Consider the following 18772-nt stretch of genomic DNA (forward strand, 5'->3'; position numbering starts at 1 on the left):
CTAAATATTTGCATTGCGTCGATAGCAGTACCTCCTCTGCCAGTTGAAATTAATGTCTCAATACGGAATCACTATTGGACTTGCATGAGGGCTACGAGCACGTATCATAGTCCAAGTACATACATTCTGCAATCCTACGCGATCAATCCATCACTATTGGTACAAAATCAACGATATCCATCACTTGCAGCTCTTCGCGCCACAACATGTTCCAGCTGGCCTCGAGCAGCTCCCCTCCTCGAGCGAACAATCCGTCAGACTCTCCAGCTGTCTCCTGACCATGGCCACCTCGGCCTTGATAGTCTCATCCTCCAGATCGCTCCTCAACCTTTCCTCGACCTGCTTCCTCACCTCCTCCGACATGCGCTCCTTCAGATCGCGCGACGACAGCAACGCCAGCATGAACACTGTGATCTCCGTCTTCCAGAGCTCGTCCGCGTTTTTGATTTCAGCATATAGCGTCGAGTTCTCGGCGAAGTATCGGTGAAGCCGCGCTACGCCCCGCCGGTAGTCGCTGTGCGCTTGCGCGCCTAGTGTGACGTCGAAGCTGGGCGAACGCGTGAGCGCCGAGGTGCCATTGGTCGTAGTGAAGCGTGAGGTTACGGTGGGAAGGCCGCTGGGACTCGCCAGGATTCGCGCGAGCTCGCTGATGAGCGAGGAGTAGGAGGAGCGTTTGGAGGCAGCGAAGGCGAGCGGTTCGTACAGGGTTGGCCAGATTGGTGTGGTGGCGTTAAGGGTTAAGAGGGCTGGTGTGGGCTGCGCTTTGGATGGCCGCCGGAGGATGGAGTAGCCGCTGTGTATGGGGGTGAGTATTGATGGGAAAAGGAGGAGGATGAAGAGGAGGAGAGGGAATACCGTGGCTGGCCGGTGGAGCTGTCCGGTGGAACGAGAGCTTCGAAAAGGGCACGGATGGGGACCCAATATGATGGATATTTAAACCTCGCCACATCCAAGATCAGAACCATCCCACCGTTCATGGGCGTATACCCCGCCGCCGGCGAGAAATGTCCACTCCCCGTCTGTCCCAACGACGCCCTGGAATACGAGACTGCCAACAGCTGATCCGTGCTCTGCGTACAATCCTTGACCGCCTGCTCAAACTCCTCAAACGTTGTCTGGTTCGCATAGCGCGTGGTGGCGTCGAGCCCGTTGCACTTAGCAAGACAGGTAAATTCCGCCAGGGTGATGCCGTTCTGCTTCACCCATTCCAGCGGGCGGCAGCAGTCCAGCATTTCCTGTGTGAACCAACGCCACGGCTTACGCCACGTCGCTGCCGGGTCGATCTTGAGTGCGTTGAGAATCATGCAGAGGGTTCCCAGGCCACAGACTGTCCGGGGACGTTAATCGCGTTCACTAGATATGCCTCTCTCATCTTCAAGTGCACTTACAAGCTGGCTCGTTTTGCTTCCCATGGCATACCCATCAGCCACACCCAATGCACGACAGCAGCGGTAAACTCACCGTCAAAAACTGCTGCGAAAGCGGAAAGAACGATTCCAGCCCTCCGCCCAACAGAGCATCTTTAAACAGCTCCTTCCCCTCCGGCGTGTCATACCCCACCAGCTTATCCTTCGGCAGCTCACGCATGTAGAACGACTTGTTGGACGTCGCCGTGACCGGGGAGTTGCCGCCGCCGGGCATGATTCCTAGTGTTGCCGGGGGTCTCCTCGTGAGCGGGGGCGTTGGCGGAGGAGGCGGAGGAGCGTGGAAAGTTGTAGTTGCTATGAATCGCAGTGTCCGGGGGCGGGCAAAGAAGAGAGGTAGAAGTGACGGTCGTGGGAGGATGCGCATTCGTGAACCCGGGGTGTAGCTTTACTTTGGGATGCTGTAACTTGTGAGGTGAGGTTGTGCGACGGAGATGGACGCGCGTAAAGTGCGCAGTTGAATCCATAGCTAAGTAGGTTTTCGGCCCCGGCGATTCCATGGATTTCTGTACGATGCTGGGTGGCAATAGAAGCGGATCGTGAAAAGCAAACACTCCAATGCCCACGACTATTAGCGAGCCAAAAGTCCGCTTGATCATGGTGGCTTGAGCAGTGGCCGGATTGCCTTGCTAGCAAAGACGTCGAATTATGACTACCTACTCTAGTGGGGCTGTATGTAACCAAGTATCCACAAGCTGGTATGATGTTACCGGTATTCTAGTTCCTCAGATAAGCGGGAGGAACGTCGACCCGCTTCTCTGCAGATCGTGGAAAAGCCTGTCCTCACGGAAGGAAGGAACTCTACGGTAGAGTACCTACCCTATGACTCCTCCTGCTCTTCCGGGGCTATTGCGTGTTGTCTCGATCCACTCTGAAGACTTAAACTCCCTATATCAAGCGGCAAATCAGAATTCTTCTTCCGCATCCGCCCTGCATAGCTGCCTCCCCCGTTACGCCGGGGGATCTATCACCGCCCAAGCGAGAAGCGTTTGGTGATATATCACCAAATACCACGGCTGTATGCAGGCACAGGGGGGACAATCGGCGCGCCGGCCGTTTGATTTGGTGTTTTTTCACCAAATCCACCCCTAACCCCGCCAGTGGTGGCGGCGGGCGGCGAGCTTTGCCGCGATTGAAACCGTATTGTAGTTAGTACGGTGGTGGGGCAGATGAGGCCCATGGGAGCTACAAAAAGACCCGCTTGTCTCGTCTCGCTCTCAACACCACCCCGCCAACAACAGCGACAACACATTTTCAAGAGTCTCAAACAGAATCTCATACAGATCATGGCAGACGGTATCAAACAGACTTTTGCGAGGTGCAAGGACGAGGGCAGAGTGAGTTCCTTTCAACTCCGTTGACAGTCGCCAGACCTTTTTTTCTGGTGCCCCGCCATGGCGTCATAGGCAGACGTTTTCAAGCTTGATCCGTTTCTGACAATACTCCGGTGGCTTCTTTTTGTGTAGAGGGCCCTCGTCGCATACTTCACTGCTGGATATCCTACACCACAGGAGACTCCCGATATCATGCTGGGAATGGAGGCGGGTGGTGCAGGTGCGACCTTAATCGAGGAAACCCTCTTGTCTCACCGCTGAGCTGACATTGTCCGCCTGCGCTGAACTATAGACATTATCGAACTCGGAATCCCCTTCACAGACCCGATCGCAGACGGTCCTACCATCCAGAAAGCCAATACCGTAAATCCTTCCGGAGTTACGTTTCGTTATGGTTGTGACTCACACAACTTCAGATTGCGCTTAAACATGGCGTCACGATAACGCAGTCTCTCGGATTCGTACGAGATGCCAGGGCGAAGGGTCTCAAGGTCCCTGTTCTTTTCATGGGATACTACAACCCGATGATGCAGTACGGCGAGCAGCGACTCATCCGCGACTGCAAGGCCGCGGGGGTCAACGGTTTCATCGTCTGTGACTTCCCTCCGGAGGAAGCCATCAAGTTCCGAGGATTCTGCGCTGCTGAGGGGTCTGTCTCCCAATCTGGGAAATAGTCATGCCACTGAGTAACTAATAGTAGTATAGAATGAGCTACGTGCCATTGATTGCGCCTTCGACCTCGCCCGCACGCATGAAGCTCCTATGCTCTATCGCCGATTCGTTCATCTACGTTGTCTCACGTATGGGCGTTACCGGTGCCACTGGATCGCTCGATACCGGTCTTCCCGCGCTGTGCAAGCGTGTGCACGACTACTCCGGCGGTGTCCCGATTGCTGTCGGATTCGGTGTGTCCACGCGGGAGCACTTCCTTTCCGTTGGAGAGATCGCCGACGGTGTTGTCATTGGCTCGCAGTACATCACCGTTCTCGAGCGTGCTGCAGAGGGCGAGCGGCCGGAGGCTGTCAGGAAATACACTGCCGGGATCACCGGACGGGATATGACTCTGAAGACCAGGGTGGTCGGTATTGAAGAGGTGATTTCGAAAGTGGCGGCTGTGGAGAATGTGGAGGGTCACCCTACTGCTGTGATCACCGAGGCGGATGTTCCTAAGGAGGCTGGTTTGCTGGATCAAATCGAGGCTTTGAACGTGGATGGAGATGTCAACCCCAACGTATGCACTCCTCCATCCTATCCACACGTCCATATATCCACATACTAACATTCACCACCAGGCAATTCCCGACCGCTTTGGTGAATTCGGTGGTCAGTACGTTCCCGAGTCATTGATGGACTGTCTCGCCGAGCTCGAAGCCGGCTTCGTCAAGGCCAAGAACGATCCCGCTTTCTGGGAAGAGTACAAGTCCTACTACCCCTACATGGGCCGTCCCGGGCACCTCCAATACGCCGACCGGCTCACCGAGCACTGTGGCGGAGCTAAGATCTGGCTCAAGCGCGAGGACCTTAACCACACCGGTTCTCACAAGATTAACAACGCCCTTGGTCAAGTCCTTCTTGCTATCCGCCTCGGCAAGACCGAGATCATCGCCGAGACCGGTGCTGGCCAGCACGGTGTTGCCACTGCCACCGTCTGCGCCAAGTTTGGGCTCAAGTGCACAGTCTACATGGGAGCCGAAGATGTCCGCCGCCAGGCCCTCAACGTCTTTCGCATGAAGCTCCTCGGCGCACAGGTCATTGCCGTCGAGGCTGGAACTCGCACTCTCCGTGACGCCGTCAACGAAGCCCTTCGCGCGTGGGTCACCCAGCTCTCCACCACCCACTACATCATCGGCTCCGCCATCGGCCCGCACCCCTTCCCCACCATCGTCCGCACATTCCAATCCGTCATCGGCAACGAGACGAAAGAGCAACTGCAAGCCGCGCGCGGCAAGCTCCCGGACGCCGTAGTCGCCTGCGTCGGCGGCGGTTCGAACTGCGTAGGAATGTTCTATCCGTTCACCAACGACCCGACCGTGAAGCTCCTCGGCGTGGAAGCCGGCGGCGATGGCGTCGACACCCTCCGGCACTCGGCCACTCTCACTGGCGGCAAGATCGGCGTCCTCCACGGCGTGCGCACCTACGTCCTGCAAAACTCCGACGGCCAGATCTCGGATACCCACTCCGTCTCGGCCGGCCTCGACTACCCCGGCGTCGGCCCAGAGCTGTCCTCGTGGAAGCAGACGGAGCGCGCAAAGTTCATTGCCGCCACCGACGCCCAGGCGTTCGAGGGCTTCAAGAACTTGTCCGAGCTCGAGGGTATCATCCCCGCGCTCGAGAGCGCACACGCTATCTATGGAGGCATGGAGCTCGCCAAGACCATGGGCAAAGACGAGGACCTGGTCATCTGCCTCAGTGGCCGTGGTGATAAGGATGTGCAGAGTGTGGCTGAGGAACTGCCGAAGATCGGGCCGATGATTGGTTGGGATCTGAGGTTTTAGATGTGCTAGTTGCCAGTTGCGGGAAAAATTGGAGCAGTTTGGTTTTGGGTTGGTAGATCAATGAAATACCTACTGCTCTTGTTAATGCAGTTGGTGTGAATATTCCCCATGAAATTCAAAGGCATTCGATTGTCCCTGGTGACTGTGAGTGTCATATGATAGATCCGGAACGCCCGAAAATTAATTGTTAAAATTATACATGGGTAAACTGTGGCTCCCAGATATGTAGATCAAATAATCTTCTGGCACTCCAACGTGAAGAAGCGTATGTGCATCATCATTCCTCCCGCGGCTGCCCCAGTACCTTCCCCACCTCCTCCACCGCGTCCTCAAAATCCTCAAATTCGACCCTCCCACTCGTCAACCGCTTCACCCACTCCTCCCTCCCCGTTTCGTCGACGCCCACAAGGACAACACCCATCCTCTCCGCCGCGACAAAAAAGCAGGCTGCGGCGACGGTGCGGGCCGTGAAAAGATTCACGAGCCTATAATCCCTAACCGCCATTAAGACCACAGCGCGAACCTCCCTACCCAGGGCGGTCTCTGACGCCTCCACGACGCTGACCTCCTCTCGCTCGTCCTCGGCCAGCCCCTCAAGGTGCTCTGTCCCCGGCAGGGCCAGCGCCTTCGACAGGAAGCGCGGGACGTAGTCCAGCGGCTGGGGCAGGCGGATATCGAAGCGCAGGACGCGCAGCAGGATCAGCTCCGCGGTGACGAGGGTGGCGCGCAGCGCATCGTACAGCGTCGACGGGAACGTCAGCGGCGCTGCGGTCGGCTGCAGGAGCGCGTATGCTGGCAGAAGGAACTCGCGAAGGCGCCGCGGGGACTCGGTGCTTTTTGTGGCGAGGGAGAGGGAGGCTAGTGCGAGGGTCTGTGAGGGTGAGTGGGTGGTAGGGAGGGCGGGGAGGGGGTGGGGTACGCTACGTGCGGGTCCAGTGGGTCGGCGGGGGACGGGAGCGCGGAGGAGGCGTGGAAGTGGTGGTATTTGTTCGTGTAGATAAACGCCATGCAGAGCGTCTCGCTGCGCAGACGGAGGGAGTCGGCGATCAGCGTCATGAAGGAGTGCGCCGAGGTGGGGTACAACATGGCCGCTGGTGGGACTGGGGGTATTTTCGACATGTCGCTGGCTGGCCGGTGGGGAGCACGGTGCACGAAACACCCTGGTGGGTGGGGTGGACGCGACGGTTAACTATCGCGAAGACAGGGTAAATCCTGTACGACTCACGACCAACCAGCTTTGAACCATCGCAGAAATGGTACTGGAGCTATGGGGCAGCGGATTCAATGCGTTCTCGCAACTCGTGCCCGACGATGACCCGTTCCCGGACGATATCTACACGCCCGCGCTGCTAGTAACTGCAAATGTCTCGCTGGAGCCCGTGTTTGTCGGCTGGAGTGACCTCGGACGTGTGTTCTCCCCCCCTCAAGCCATATTAGATCGAACACTGACAGTCGTAATTGCTCAAGTCGTGATAGACGGTACACTCTATTGGCGTGGCCCTACCAAGGACCGCACCGATGGCCATGATCCGCAGTCTACGGCCACCGGCCTATTCGCCGGGAACCAACAGGGCATGATCAGCACGCCGCATCACTCGGACGTTTCCCACCTAGCCCACGACGGAACCTATCGGATCGCCTGGATCCACAGCCCCTCCCCGGCCACCGTGCGGACAACGCAACTCCACCGGCCCGACCTCTCCTTCGCGCGGCCAACACCGTACGGCCTCTGGGCCGACGGCGAGAACATGGTCCAACATCACATCGAGACCCGCGCGATAACGCAGCTAGCGGCGAACGAAACCAGCTTTACGGCGCTGACGGCCGAAGGGCGGGTGTTCACGTGGGGGGATGCGAGGGGCGTGCACTCGCTTGGCCGCGAGCCCACGGCGGACGAGCCCGCGGAGGTGCCCGCGGTTGTTGCGGCGCTGGATGGGCTCGTGGTCACACGGATTGCGAGTGGTGGCGGGATGAGTGCGGCACTCGCCGAGTCGGGGGATGTGTACCTCTGGGGCGCCGGAAAGGTGGAGGGGCTGGGGGGTGTGCCCGGGGAGGTGGCATTGGTGGACTTGCCGGTGGGGGAGGTGGATATTGTGGATGTGGCGGTGGGCGCAGGGCATGTGCTCATGCTCACCGTCGAGGGGGAGGTGTGGGCAGCTGGAGAGAATGAGAATGGGCAGTTGGGCGGGGAAGAGAGGGCGCAGAGTGAGTGGAGGGGGTGGAAGGGCCCGTGGAAGGGACGAGTGATGAGGGTGTTTAGTGGGTCGTTTGCGTGGTGTTCACTTGTGCTTGTTGAGAGAGATATTGATCATGAGGACGAATGAGTATTATTCAAACACACCATATCCCCTCCGCTTCCATTCACCACCCTGTCCCCACTCCCGTCCCTAGCCAGCCATAATAATAACCGCAATCGGTAATAGTACATGAGTAACAGTCCAGTAGGGTCTATTACTCTTAGATCGTTCATCGTAGACATAGAATAAACAAAGCACCAACAAATGCAAATGAACCCGCTCAAAAAGACCAAAAAAAGGGAAATAATGCCACGCTATGCAAGATAAGAAAAGAAAAGCAAAGAAAAAGACCCAACAATGCAATGGTAGTGGAATAAAACGGAGGATGCTTTTGTACAAACGGGACACGAAGACAGAAGAAACTCAAAGAACACATGTCGGATCATGAACATTTCTCATACATGAGACAGACCGGGCCAGACAAATCAAACCGACCGCTTGTAGTAAACTCGCGGATGGAACGACTCCCTGTTTCCTGGCGTGCCCTCGGAAGGCTCGGTGGGATACGGAAGGCCGCTGTTGACAGTACCCATCTGGATGTGCGCACTCTTCTCGTTTGGATACTCCTCTGGACTCGGAGGACCATTAGGCGTAGTTGGAGTGGGACCGAAGGTAGGGAAGTTGGGCTGCTGCGTCTGGGTCTGGTACTTTCCGTAGACTCCTTGTCCGTCACTGATACCGCCTGTGAACAGGTGAGGCTGGGGCAATGGGGCGGCGCCGCCTTCTCCACGGACGAGCTCGCGTCCGAACCAGAGGCAGGCAGTGCGGATGAGGGCAATGATACAAACGACGACCCAAACGCCCAAGATTGCTGCCGAGATCATCGCTTCCTGCTTGATGGAACTCTCCCATTTGTTGGTGAGCTTCACGACCACATCAGTAATCTGGTCGGTAGCCGCCGAGCCGGGGTTTGACAGGAAGCTAGAAGCAGGGTCCGAATCCGAGCCGATGGATTCCAAGGCACCGCGAGAGAATGCGTCTTCTGGCAGAGTCGGGAAGGTGATCTGCGCGTGCTCGTTGGCCCAGGTGAGGCCCTTCTGAATGCCTTGGATCTTGATGGTGACCAGGCAGTTGAGAACCTCGTTGATTACCGCGGCCAGAGGCGTGTCCTTGAAGAAGGAGTCCACACCATCGTGCATGGTATCGACGAAGGTATTCAGGGTGTCATTGAGCGAGTCTGTTCCCTCTTTGACCCAGCCGAAAAGTTCGTCGTTGAGCTCAGCGTTGGTGGTATTGAGCGCCTGGTTCGCTCCAATAGCCCACTGCTTGGAAGCATTCTCGAGCTTGTCGACGACCATACCCGCAAACTCTCCGATCTCCTCGGCCAGACCAGGAGTACGAGCCTCGACTTGCTTCAGGAGGATCATCTGGCATGCAACGCTGAAGAGACCGGCGACACCGAGGGAGAGCACAAACAACGCCGCGGGGGATGTCACGTAAGAAACAGCCCACCTGATGAGAGTCTGCCTGCGGTTGGACTTGGAGAACTTAGAGATCCTGAGGCTGAACACTGAGGAGTTCGGGTGAGAGGCGATGTGAACGACATCGACCGGGTCAAAGGCGCGAATCGGGTCCGAAAGCAGGAAGGCGTGGCGTCTGGTGGTACGGAACGAGTGCCACTCCCGGTAACCCATGGGGATCATGACGAGAAGTGCGAGCGCGATGATGACACCGACAAGAATGTTCTTGACCTTGAACACAAGGTCCTTCAGGTTGTCGAAGAAGTTGTTGATGCTCGGGTTGTCGGTGCAGAAGGTAAGCTTCTCCTTCGCGGGAACAGGGAAGACGGAGCGGTCAAACTCGTAGATGCCCAGGGTGCTGTTGACCTTGTTCTACGCAAAGTTAGCAATCCGTTCGGTATCGTACAGACAAGTGGGTATACTGACGAGCAACAACTGGAAGGGAATCCGGATGGCATCTCCGGCGGCCTCCTTGACCTCCTCGAAAGTGGGAATGCTGTTCTCCATGTCGTCCAGCTTTTGCTTGAAGTCATCGGGAATAGTGAGACCATCCTTGAGTTTGTCCAACGCTGGGAGGTTGACGTCGGGGATATCGACCCCACCGCCCAAGAAGTTCGGTATGCTCTCAAGGAAACTCGTGACCTTGTTGATGCCATCCTCGATGGTCTGCACCTGGCCATCGACGCTGTTGAAGATATCTGTCATGGCATTGTTGACAAAATCGGTAATCTCCTTGAGAGCATCGACCATCACACCGACAGATCCGCGCACCGCGAGGGTAATCAGACAGACGTAGGTAGAAGTGATCAGGTTGACGATGAACACAACCATCTCCTGAACTCCGGTGATCATGAGGAGTAAGGTAGCCTCGAGCGCACGAATGGCACTCTCGATCCCCTTCGCCGCCATCTCGTTGACACCATTGGCCATGTAGAACGGCATCGAAGCCATCGCAGTGCCCATGCTCTCCACACCCGTGCATGCCGAGAAAGCCTTGTCCCGCGCCGACTCGAGGTCAGAGTCCAGGGATACCGTGGCGAGAATCACCCGAACCATGATCAGCAGCAGCAGCACGGTCCATCTGTTGAACCACACCTGTGACAGCCGGGAACGCACTCCGAGGTACGGCGTGAGTTCTGGCGTGGTCTGTGGGATCCTTCGAGAGTTGTTGACGTTCATGGCGTCTTCATATGAAGGAGCGTCTCTCCATGGGTGTGCGCCGCCCTTCATGTTGTCGTCGTACGGGCTCGATCCCGGGAATATCTTGCCCCGCAGTGAAGTAACCAGGCCAGCCATTGTTGAATAAAAATCAAATATGAAGAGAAGGAAACAAGTAACAAAGGAGAAACGATAGGAAATGGGTCCCGAAGGATGGGGATGGGATTCGATCCGATATGCGCAGTCAACTGTGCAATGGTCCGACGGGTGTGGTGAAGATTGGTGACTCTTGTCGAAAGAGAGGATGAAGAGGTTTAGAGAAGGTGGATCGTCGACGGCCTTATGCGCGCGATGTGTTTCGTTTTGTGGGTTTTATAGGTGATGAACTTGAAGGAAATAACTTGAACGACCGGCGAGCAGGTGAGAATCGAATATAGGGTGCTCTAGCTTGTCAGTTGTTTTTCCAGCTTGAATGGAGGTTGACGAGTTCAGCTGAATTGAAGCACAGCTCACAACTAGACAAGACGAGAGGGGGTGGAGGGAAGGAAGGCGGTGGCGGCGAGATATCAGCAAGACCCGAAGTCCAGAAACATGTCGAGGGAGAGCGGGGGAGATATTTAATGTGGGAGAGTGCGGCGATTTTTCGCTCGCAGCTCGAATACCAGCCGGTGTATCAAACAGTCCCGAGACCATCATAGGCCAGCGCGAAAATAGGCAAGAAACCCCTCTCCTTCCTCAGCCGACTCTCTCCCAAGCATCATCATCACCACCGCAAATCAACCTAGCAGATAAACGTTGCCGATTGGTGTCTTGCAGATATCGCCTTGTTTCCCCCTAGCGTGTGCCGCAAAGCGCCCACTGCGCGCCCCTGGTTCCTCGCGCTCTCATTCGTCGCCTCCAACGTCACCCCGTCCCAAAAATAACGCCATCCGATCGCTTTTATTTCCCGAGAGCATCCATGCTTGGATCTTGCAGGAGGAAGCGGGAGAGAGGCACTGATTTTAAGTTGCGAAGATGATAGCGAAGAAAGTCCTCTCTTTCTCCAAACAAGCCGCTTCGGATTCCCCAGAGAGGGACATCAATTCCACTGGCATCCCGTGCTCGCATCGAAATTACGTCCAGCCACAGTCCCTCCAGAGTCCAGTCCACCCCTCCGGAACGAATCCGTCCGTCTGTCCGCCCCAGTCCACCCAGTCACGCGTGCGCACGTTTCATCTCCACCCCGCGGCGGCAAACCACAGCGCAGCACAGCAGATCTCCCCAATCTCGAAAATAGTCACGCGTTTCATCGCTCCCTCTCTCCCTCTCTTTTCTTCACCTCCGGTAGTCGGTAGGGCGTGGCGACTAGATATCCCGCAGTATAAAATTTGCAAGGAAGCTTCCCAAAATAGAGCTGCGATGAATTTGTGGAGTGGACAGTGCACACTGGACGCCCGAACCACTGCATATGCGCCCGCGACTACATATGACCGGTAGTTCAGGCCACATACCTACGAAGTCTCCCTCTCTCTCTGGCTGCCTGAGAGCAGACCGAATGCGGGATGTGGACGACAATCTGCCCATTAGATTGGCCGCTCGTGCGGGTCGCATAAAGTGGTTCCTAAAACCAATCGACAAGCTTTTTCCTATTCGAGTTTTTACCCTCTTTTCCGCGCAACTATACAAGAGATAGACTTCATCCATGTAAATCCCGCGGTTTCTAGTGATTCTACAGAACGGACGTACGGACATCAATATACAAGTTACCGCAATGAGACGCAGCCGGCCGCCGTACCTTACATGTACTTCTTCAGATCACGCAGCCTCTCCTTCGCAGCCTCTAGAACATCATCGTTCTTACACACCGCAAACCTGAGGTAGTTCTCCGCCTCTTTCTCATGCTGTGGGGTATAGAACTCTGTTGGGGGGATGGCAGCAACGCCCAGCTCCTTGATCAGGAACCAGCACAGCTGGAAGTCCCTCGGTCGCTCGGCCACATGTGGTGGGAAGTCGTATCCTTCGGGAATCTTGACTTTGTTCAAGTTCACCAACCTGCATGGCATTTCCACGTCAGTGTCGTTTCATGTGGGGATCGACGGGGCCACGTACACGAAGTAACCACCATCCGGCTCCGTGTATGGCACTCCGAGCTCATACCAGATCTCATTGAACCGATCCATCTTTGCCTTCATGTCCTTCTTCGACGTTTCCCAGAACCCCTCACTATCCGCCTCCTCAAGACCGATCGCCACTGCCTCCTGCAGTGGAGACACAGACGAGAAGCAGATACGTGTGTGCGCTGCACCGGCGTATTTGATCAGATGTGGCTTTCCGATCAACCAGCCCACGCGCCAGCCCGTGCAGTAGAAGTTCTTGCCCGCGGAGCCGACGGTGATGGTAAGGTTCTCGATCTCGGGGGAGAGCGTGGCGATCCGAGTGAACGGCGTGTAGAAGAGCCGGTCGTACACTTCATCGCTGAGGATTATGATGTTGTGCTTTACGCAGAGCGCACCAATGCCCTCGAGCTCTGCGCGGCTGAAGACTTTGCCGATGGGGTTGTGTCTAGATACGTTAGTTTTATTTCCATTACGCGAAGTGAAGAGCTCACGGGGTGTTAAGAACAATCATCTTCGTCTTGGAGGTGATCTTCTCCTCGAGCTCCTTCAGATCAAGTCTCCATTCACTGGCTGGACAAACCTCGGTGTCTCCCTTCTCCGGCGGATGCAACGAAACATAGACCACCTGCGTAGACACCTCTCAACAACTGTTCACATCACACGCTCACACCACAGCGCGTTTACCTTCCCACCCGCCATGGCGATGTTGCTGATATACTGATCAAAATACGGCTCCATAACGATCACCTCATCTCCCGGCTCAATGAACCCCATGAACGCGGACAACATCCCCTCGTTCGCCCCGGTGGTGACCACAATCTCGTCGACGGGGTTCAGCGTGCGGCCAAAGAACGGGGAATAGGAGTCCGAGATCGCCTGTCGCAAGCGCATCCGTCCCTGTGTCGGCGAGTACTGGTTGCACTCGACGCTCTCCAACGCCTTCTTGGCCGCATTGATCACGAATTCCGGTGGATTGTATCCCTAGTTACCGCACTCCGTCAGCCCCGCCCCGTCTCCCCTACAAAGGTATTATCGTCCCAACGTACGAAAAACCCCTGGCCGAGATTAACCACGGGCCTCTCCTTCGTCGCCGCGGCAGCCGCTTCGTTGACGATCGACCACACATCCTTCCTCTGGCCGTCGACGCGCGCTGCCGGCTTGATCTTGTGCGCCATTGGTGGTGTAGTAGACATCAGTCTTAGGATGATTCTGGGCGGAGGAGAGGTTCGTAGGAGCGGTTGACGGCAGAGGAAGCGGGTTACTATACGCATTGGCGGAGATAGTAGGTGGAGGTGGTGGAGTTGTGGACCGCGGCCCAGGCACGACTTGGATGGATGCGGGATGACTCCCACGGGGTTCGGCAGCGGGGATTTAAGGTTGCGATGCGGCCTTGGCGTATGACGCCATGAGTACGGCGGGTGATGCAACGTGATTCATTCCCGGTCGGGTCTGATGAAGTTCACGGTCCGGCAGAATGAGCAGGTCTTCAATTGAAACTTATCCATAAAACCGCAAATAAAAAATAAAAAAACTCTATGATGTTACCGGTACATGCAAGACGGGGTGGATATCTGCCAAAAACACCAAAACACCAGTGGAAGAAGCTATGATCCCACAAATACAACCCTCAATAATGCACCTCAAAGCGGCCTGTAATCATCCTCCTCCTCGTCGTCGTCAAGATCTGGATCGACTCTTCTTCCCAGATCGATATTCTCCAGGAACTTCATTCCTTTGAGGTCTTCTGGTAGGTACTACTCGGCTATCAACGAAATGGACATCAAATATGGGGAGGAGGGCGATCTTACATCTTGCTTAACCTTTCCATCCCTGTAGTCTGGATTGTACTTATAACCAACGCCATAATTCAACTCCTTCATGAGCTTCGTCGGCGCATTACGGAGATGTACTGGCACGGCCGCGCCAGCCACCACCGGGTCCTTCCCCACCACGTCCATAGCCTTCCCCAGGCCCCTATAAGCACGCGTCGACTTCTTCGCAAGGGCCAAAGCCACCGCACAATGCGCCAGGTTGATGCGAGCCTCTGGCAGGCCGACCTGCTGGACAGCCGTGAAGGCAGCCGTAGCGAGCGATAACATGGAGTTATCAGCCAGGCCAATATCCTCACTTGCGATAACCACCATCCGGCGAGCTATGAACAGCGGGTCTTCACCACCGTTAAGCATTCTCGCCAGCCAGAACAGCGCGGCGTCAGCATCGCTGCCGCGCACGCTCTTGTGGAAGGCGGATATAGTGTCGTAGTGCATATCCCCGCTGCGATCGTAGACGAGTGTCCATGTGAGACTCTTCTTAATATCATCTTTTGTTACGCCGGCATGAGTAGAGAGGTTCATGGCGAGCTCAAGAAGGTTGAGGGCCGTTCTTGCGTCGCCGTCGGCGAAACGGGCGAGGTACGCTATCATCTCTTTGTCTAGCGGAGGTGGTGTGATGGGGACGCCTTTGGGATCCTTCGGGGATTCGGCGGTAAGAGCTCGCCTGACGATGCGTTCCATGTTGACTTGCGAAAGCTTGGTCAACGTGAATGTTCTACACCGCGAAAGCAGCGCGCTCTGAACTTTGAACGAGGGATTCTCGGTAGTAGCACCGATTCTGCACAGAATTTCCTCAGCATCAGCACCGCAATTCTCCAAAGCCATGCCAAAGGCCCATACGCACTCACAATGTAATCTCTCCCTTCTCCACCGGCCCCAAAAACACATCCTGCTGGCTCTTTGTAAACCGATGAATCTCATCGCAGAACAATATCGTCTTCCGTCCAGTAAGCAGCAACTCACTCTTCGCCTCAGCAAAGATCTTCTTGCATTCCTGGACGCCACTAGCCGTCGCCGAGATCTCTACGAAGCGCGAGGAGGAAGCATTGGCGATGACGCGTGCGATCGTAGTTTTCCCGCAGCCGGCAGATCCCCACAGGATCATGGAGGGTACGCGACCTTCCTCGATCAAGCCACGGAGGACGCCTCCCTTTCCGACCAAGTCTTGTCCGCACACTTCGTCGAGAGATTGCGGACGCATCTTTTCAGCCAGTGGCATGGCATCGCGGAGGGTGACGGTGGCTTTTTGCCGTTTTGTGGGCGGCGCGATGGTTTCATCGGTGGGGCTCGGGATGTGTTTGGAGTCGTGGTTGAACTGGCGTTTTTGAGGACCCGTGGTCGGATGTGCGGTTTGTTTTGCTGCCGGAGAAGGAGACACAGGGGGCGCTGTAGGTGCCTGACGCTTCGACGAAGGTGTGGAGAAGATACTGGCCAACTTCTTCTGATGGTTTGCTTCTGGCGGTGGAGCTGAACATGAGCTAGAGCTTGAGGTGGCAACGTCGGTGGCGGGGGGAATAGCCTCAGTGCAGCCGGAGTCCAGGTGTTTGTTAATGGAGTGGATTGGAATTTCCTTTGCGCAGACGGGGCAGCTCACGAGCGACATGGCGATTTGACGGGGTGTTGCTTGATTGGTCATGTATGGGAGGATGTGTGGTGAAAAGTCATCAAGGAACGCGGCAAAGAGAAGGGAAGGGATGAGACGAGATGGGAGAGTCGCGTAAATATCAAAACGAAACCTCTGCACAGATCTCCGTCGCGTAAATTGGGCAAGGAGCGCACGGGCCGCCCCCACCATCCCAATCCACGAACTCATCCATGGTGAACTCTCGGAACTCGTCCCTGGTGAACTCCTCACACAACTCCTCCGCAGTGCCAACAGCCTCCACCTTTTCCTCAGTATTCTCCTCCGTTCCATGATCATCGTCAATCTGTGCCGTCGTCGGAATGCTCTTCCGCCGCCGGTGCTCACAAACCACCCCATAATAAGCCCTCGGCGTAATCCCCACTTCCTTCTTGAACCTCCTTGAAAAATGCCATTCCGTGACGCCCACCTTCGCCGCCAGAGTCTTTAGCGGGATCTCTTCCGAGCTCGCCTCAATGATCGTCTTTGCACGCTGCACCATGGCTTCGCCCTTTGGATGCCATCCTTCCACCTCCGGGTGGCACCGCTTACAAGCTTTGAAGCCTGCTGCTGCCGCTTCCAAGGGTGTGTCATAGAAGACGACGTTTGTGCGGCGAGCTAGACGTGCAGAACATGTGGGACGACAAAATATTTTTGTTGTTTTGACTGCGTAGACAAAGGCAGAGTGGTAGTTTGGATCTCGAGATTGGAGGATCAGCCAGCGTAGACTGGAAGTCGGCATGACAAGGTCGATGAGGGTGATAGAAATGGGAATGAAAGAAAGGTGTGGTACCATGATGTGGGGAAGGCGTATAAATATGGAAGTGTGCACAGCTGATTGGTCACTTTGAGAGCAATGCGAACGAGATTTCATGATCGCAAGTGTGCTCTATTATAAGGCGCCAGTTTGTAGTAAGGAACAGGAAAAAGAAAAAGAAAAAAGGAAAACAGAAAACAGGAAAACAGGAAATTATCCAGTGAGACAGACAACTCCCTTCAAAAGGACCGAGACTCCTCGTCTCATTTATCGTACAACTTATATGCCAACGTCAGGCCGACACGAGGCACGGGGTCCCAGAGGAAATCTTGTTAAAAGATTTAAAGCTCTTCGACGAGCTTCCTCTTGACCACACGCATGCTCTCGGTCTCCTGGCGTGGCTCGAACTGCTTGGATAGGGGGCCGGCCAACCAGCTTCCAGGCACCGCAAGGCGAACGCCCGTCTTATTGCTGACCCAGCGGGTCATGACCGGTGGACGCTGCGGGCCATCTCCCATGAGGGAGTCAGCCTGGTCCGCGGGGGTAGCATCACCAGTGGCTCTGCCCTTGCCACGCATCTTGGGGGTCTGCTTCTTGAGAAGGCGGTTGATGGTGTCCATCTATTCAAGAATAGTGTTAGTCAATATTGAGAGGAAAGAAGAGAATTGTCACCTTCTCCTCCTCTAGTTTTTGATCGGTGAGGTTCTTGCGACGGCGAGCCATTTCAGCCCTTTTGAGCTCTTGCTCTTGGGCAGAGAGCGTCACCGCCTTGTTGGTGCCCGGCTTTTCTGTCCAGAAGTCAGCCGAGAAAGTCGAAGCAGATATCGGATTCATACCGAAAGCACTCGGGAGCTCTAGCAGATCTGCGGTGGTGATGTCACCCATTCTGGTGCGCTGACGGTTGGTCAAGCGGCTCATGTCCGGTGTACCAGTCCTGCTTAAAAAGTTTGGGGTGGTTCCATCGTCATCGGAATCCATGAGCTCATCGTCGGTCTCCCCTTCGGCATCCTCGTCCCCGAGCTCGTCGTCGATGTCTACCTCCTCGTCGTCCACCTTCATGTCGTCGTCGTCGTCACCGTCATCGTCGTCGTCGTCGTCGTCAGATTCTTCTTGGATGACCTTTCTGCCACGGGGGGCGGTCGTCTTCGGTGCGACACTTGGGGCTGACATTGCTGTAAAAGACCGAGCGCCGGTATCAGGAGGTGGGGTCCAAGTAGAAGTGACCTCCCGCAGACGATCCTTACCTATCTTCAACTTTGTAGCTGGGCCAGACCTACCCGTGGTAGCAGCGGGCTGTTTGCCTTTCGAGGTTCCCTGTTGCTGGTATGAGCTCCTGGTTCCAATTGCTGCCGAGGATCGAGTCCTTGGGGGGAGCTGCCGAAGCCTCTGTGGTGGCGACATGGGATCGGATCGTGGACCTACTTTGGAAGGAGTTTTCTTGGTGACCTTGGTCGGAGCTTTGCCGCGAGTGCCACGGGTGACAGCGCGCTGAGCGACGCCTTTCGCAGATGGTCTCGTCTTCATGATGTCTGATTCGTCGTCCGAAACTAGGTCTTCGGAAATGTATCTGATGTTGAGAAGTAGGAGGAGCTTTAGTACGATTCGTAGCGAAGTGGTTGCAAGAATGGGATGGTTGCAAAAAGGAGGTGCTGCAAGAATGTGGTTAAGAAAGCAAAAGAAGTGGAGGTGGTATGAGTGGGTTCCGCGGTGAGAGAGTGGAAGCTCAGGATAAATGAAAGCTTGGAATAAGTGGCAGCTTCAGTGGGGATAACGAACGATTCTTCGACTTCCCCGTCTGCAGTATCCGAGTCGCTAGTCGCCTCGTCCTCTTCTATGTCTTCCTCGTCTTCGTCACTTGAAGTATCGTCGTCTTCTTGCGCAGTGACCTCAGCGGGCGTCGTATCGATCTCGTCCTCAATATCACTGAGTTCTGAATCTGACTGCTCATCCTCGTCGTCGTCATACCTCCTTCGTTTAGCCGAGCTAGTTGGGGCTCTGGTTTGCTTTGGCGACATCTTGTTACGGTAATTCGGTTGCTAGATGTGTTTCTTGTTGGGCACGCGGTTGTTTGGGGAGTTGAACTGAGTCTCGCGTTGAGTTTAAGATGGACGCTAACACGAGTACGGAGGACGAAGATCCCTGCAGATGGATCTTGGCAAATGAATCATCCAGACTCACTCGGAAAAGCGCACGTGAAGAAATGCATCTACTGTGTTTTTTTGGCTCCTCCGCCGTGCCGGCAGGAGGAAATTGGTATTGCGGTAGGAATAGCTGGTGACTTTAGGTAGAAGTAGAGAC

The 18772-nt window shown here is 55.6% G+C and overlaps 9 protein-coding genes across 9 annotated transcripts; 2 read left to right on the forward strand and 7 right to left on the reverse strand.

Annotated features, from left to right (window-relative positions):
• Positions 1–16: 16 nt before the first annotated feature.
• BZA05DRAFT_389678 (Phytochelatin synthase-domain-containing protein) lies at positions 17–1921 on the reverse strand. Its single transcript, XM_051482800.1, has 4 exons — positions 1462–1921; positions 1389–1404; positions 856–1327; positions 17–793 (listed from the first exon to the last, which is right to left on the reverse strand). Exons 1-4 carry the CDS (start codon positions 1789–1791, stop codon positions 181–183), a joined length of 1431 nt encoding a protein of 476 aa, XP_051342015.1. The 5' UTR covers positions 1792–1921; the 3' UTR covers positions 17–180.
• Positions 1922–2588: 667 nt separating this feature from the next.
• BZA05DRAFT_389682 (tryptophan synthase) lies at positions 2589–5424 on the forward strand. The gene is made up of 6 exons (XM_051482801.1): positions 2589–2761; positions 2891–2978; positions 3051–3121; positions 3175–3407; positions 3464–3989; positions 4051–5424. Exons 1-6 carry the CDS (start codon positions 2594–2596, stop codon positions 5251–5253), a joined length of 2289 nt encoding a protein of 762 aa, XP_051342016.1. The 5' UTR covers positions 2589–2593; the 3' UTR covers positions 5254–5424.
• A 106-nt stretch (positions 5425–5530) lies between these two features.
• On the reverse strand, positions 5531–6309 carry BZA05DRAFT_332927 (uncharacterized protein; the record flags this gene model as incomplete). The annotated part of the gene is made up of 2 exons (XM_051480665.1): positions 5531–6124; positions 6178–6309. The coding sequence occupies 2 exons, from the start codon at positions 6307–6309 to the stop codon at positions 5531–5533; spliced, it is 726 nt and encodes a 241-aa protein (XP_051342017.1).
• A 131-nt stretch (positions 6310–6440) lies between these two features.
• BZA05DRAFT_217929 (regulator of chromosome condensation 1/beta-lactamase-inhibitor protein II) lies at positions 6441–7776 on the forward strand. The gene is made up of 2 exons (XM_051479681.1): positions 6441–6660; positions 6721–7776. Exons 1-2 carry the CDS (start codon positions 6507–6509, stop codon positions 7575–7577), a joined length of 1011 nt encoding a protein of 336 aa, XP_051342018.1. The 5' UTR covers positions 6441–6506; the 3' UTR covers positions 7578–7776.
• A 199-nt stretch (positions 7777–7975) lies between these two features.
• On the reverse strand, positions 7976–10240 carry BZA05DRAFT_333504 (uncharacterized protein; the record flags this gene model as incomplete). Its single annotated transcript, XM_051480687.1, has 2 exons — positions 7976–9382; positions 9437–10240. The coding sequence occupies 2 exons, from the start codon at positions 10238–10240 to the stop codon at positions 7976–7978; spliced, it is 2211 nt and encodes a 736-aa protein (XP_051342019.1).
• Positions 10241–11943: 1703 nt separating this feature from the next.
• BZA05DRAFT_424340 (pyridoxal phosphate-dependent transferase) lies at positions 11944–13439 on the reverse strand (the record flags this gene model as incomplete). Its single annotated transcript, XM_051485909.1, has 5 exons — positions 11944–12199; positions 12257–12709; positions 12756–12889; positions 12949–13245; positions 13311–13439. 5 exons carry the CDS (start codon positions 13437–13439, stop codon positions 11944–11946), a joined length of 1269 nt encoding a protein of 422 aa, XP_051342020.1.
• A 465-nt stretch (positions 13440–13904) lies between these two features.
• Positions 13905–15699, reverse strand: BZA05DRAFT_333041 (DNA-dependent ATPase MGS1; the record flags this gene model as incomplete). Its single annotated transcript, XM_051480669.1, has 3 exons — positions 13905–14018; positions 14073–14874; positions 14945–15699. The coding sequence occupies 3 exons, from the start codon at positions 15697–15699 to the stop codon at positions 13905–13907; spliced, it is 1671 nt and encodes a 556-aa protein (XP_051342021.1).
• A 121-nt stretch (positions 15700–15820) lies between these two features.
• BZA05DRAFT_333044 (metal binding domain of Ada-domain-containing protein) lies at positions 15821–16459 on the reverse strand (the record flags this gene model as incomplete). Its single annotated transcript, XM_051480670.1, has 1 exon — positions 15821–16459. One exon carries the CDS (start codon positions 16457–16459, stop codon positions 15821–15823), a length of 639 nt encoding a protein of 212 aa, XP_051342022.1.
• Positions 16460–16538: 79 nt separating this feature from the next.
• On the reverse strand, positions 16539–18151 carry BZA05DRAFT_217996 (PAPA-1-like conserved region-domain-containing protein). The gene is made up of 3 exons (XM_051479682.1): positions 17311–18151; positions 17147–17262; positions 16539–17094 (listed from the first exon to the last, which is right to left on the reverse strand). Exons 1-3 carry the CDS (start codon positions 17996–17998, stop codon positions 16816–16818), a joined length of 1083 nt encoding a protein of 360 aa, XP_051342023.1. The 5' UTR covers positions 17999–18151; the 3' UTR covers positions 16539–16815.
• Positions 18152–18772: the final 621 nt, after the last annotated feature.

This window comes from Tricharina praecox (assembly GCF_024521635.1).
Source record: "Tricharina praecox strain CBS 144465 chromosome Unknown BZA05scaffold_5, whole genome shotgun sequence".
Lineage (NCBI taxonomy): Eukaryota > Fungi > Ascomycota > Pezizomycetes > Pezizales > Pyronemataceae > Tricharina > Tricharina praecox.

Excerpts from the sequence above, each read along its gene's own strand:
- BZA05DRAFT_389678 (XM_051482800.1), bottom strand. The coding sequence starts at position 1,791 with ATGCGCATCCTCCCACGACCGTCACTTCTACCTCTCTTCTTTGCCCGC. Across the intron at positions 794-855 it reads AGCTCCACCGGCCAGCCACG|CGGCTACTCCATCCTCCGGC; the intron begins GTATTCCCTCTC and ends CCCCATACACAG.
- BZA05DRAFT_389682 (XM_051482801.1), top strand. The coding sequence starts at position 2,594 with ATGAGGCCCATGGGAGCTACAAAAAGACCCGCTTGTCTCGTCTCGCTC. Across the intron at positions 3,408-3,463 it reads GGATTCTGCGCTGCTGAGGG|AATGAGCTACGTGCCATTGA; the intron begins GTCTGTCTCCCA and ends ATAGTAGTATAG. Across the intron at positions 3,990-4,050 it reads ATGGAGATGTCAACCCCAAC|GCAATTCCCGACCGCTTTGG; the intron begins GTATGCACTCCT and ends ATTCACCACCAG.
- BZA05DRAFT_217929 (XM_051479681.1), top strand. The coding sequence starts at position 6,507 with ATGGTACTGGAGCTATGGGGCAGCGGATTCAATGCGTTCTCGCAACTC. Across the intron at positions 6,661-6,720 it reads CGGCTGGAGTGACCTCGGAC|TCGTGATAGACGGTACACTC; the intron begins GTGTGTTCTCCC and ends TAATTGCTCAAG.
- BZA05DRAFT_217996 (XM_051479682.1), bottom strand. The coding sequence starts at position 17,998 with ATGAAGACGAGACCATCTGCGAAAGGCGTCGCTCAGCGCGCTGTCACC. Across the intron at positions 17,263-17,310 it reads AGAGCTCCCGAGTGCTTTCG|AAAAGCCGGGCACCAACAAG; the intron begins GTATGAATCCGA and ends ACTTCTGGACAG. Across the intron at positions 17,095-17,146 it reads AAAAACTAGAGGAGGAGAAG|ATGGACACCATCAACCGCCT; the intron begins GTGACAATTCTC and ends ATTCTTGAATAG.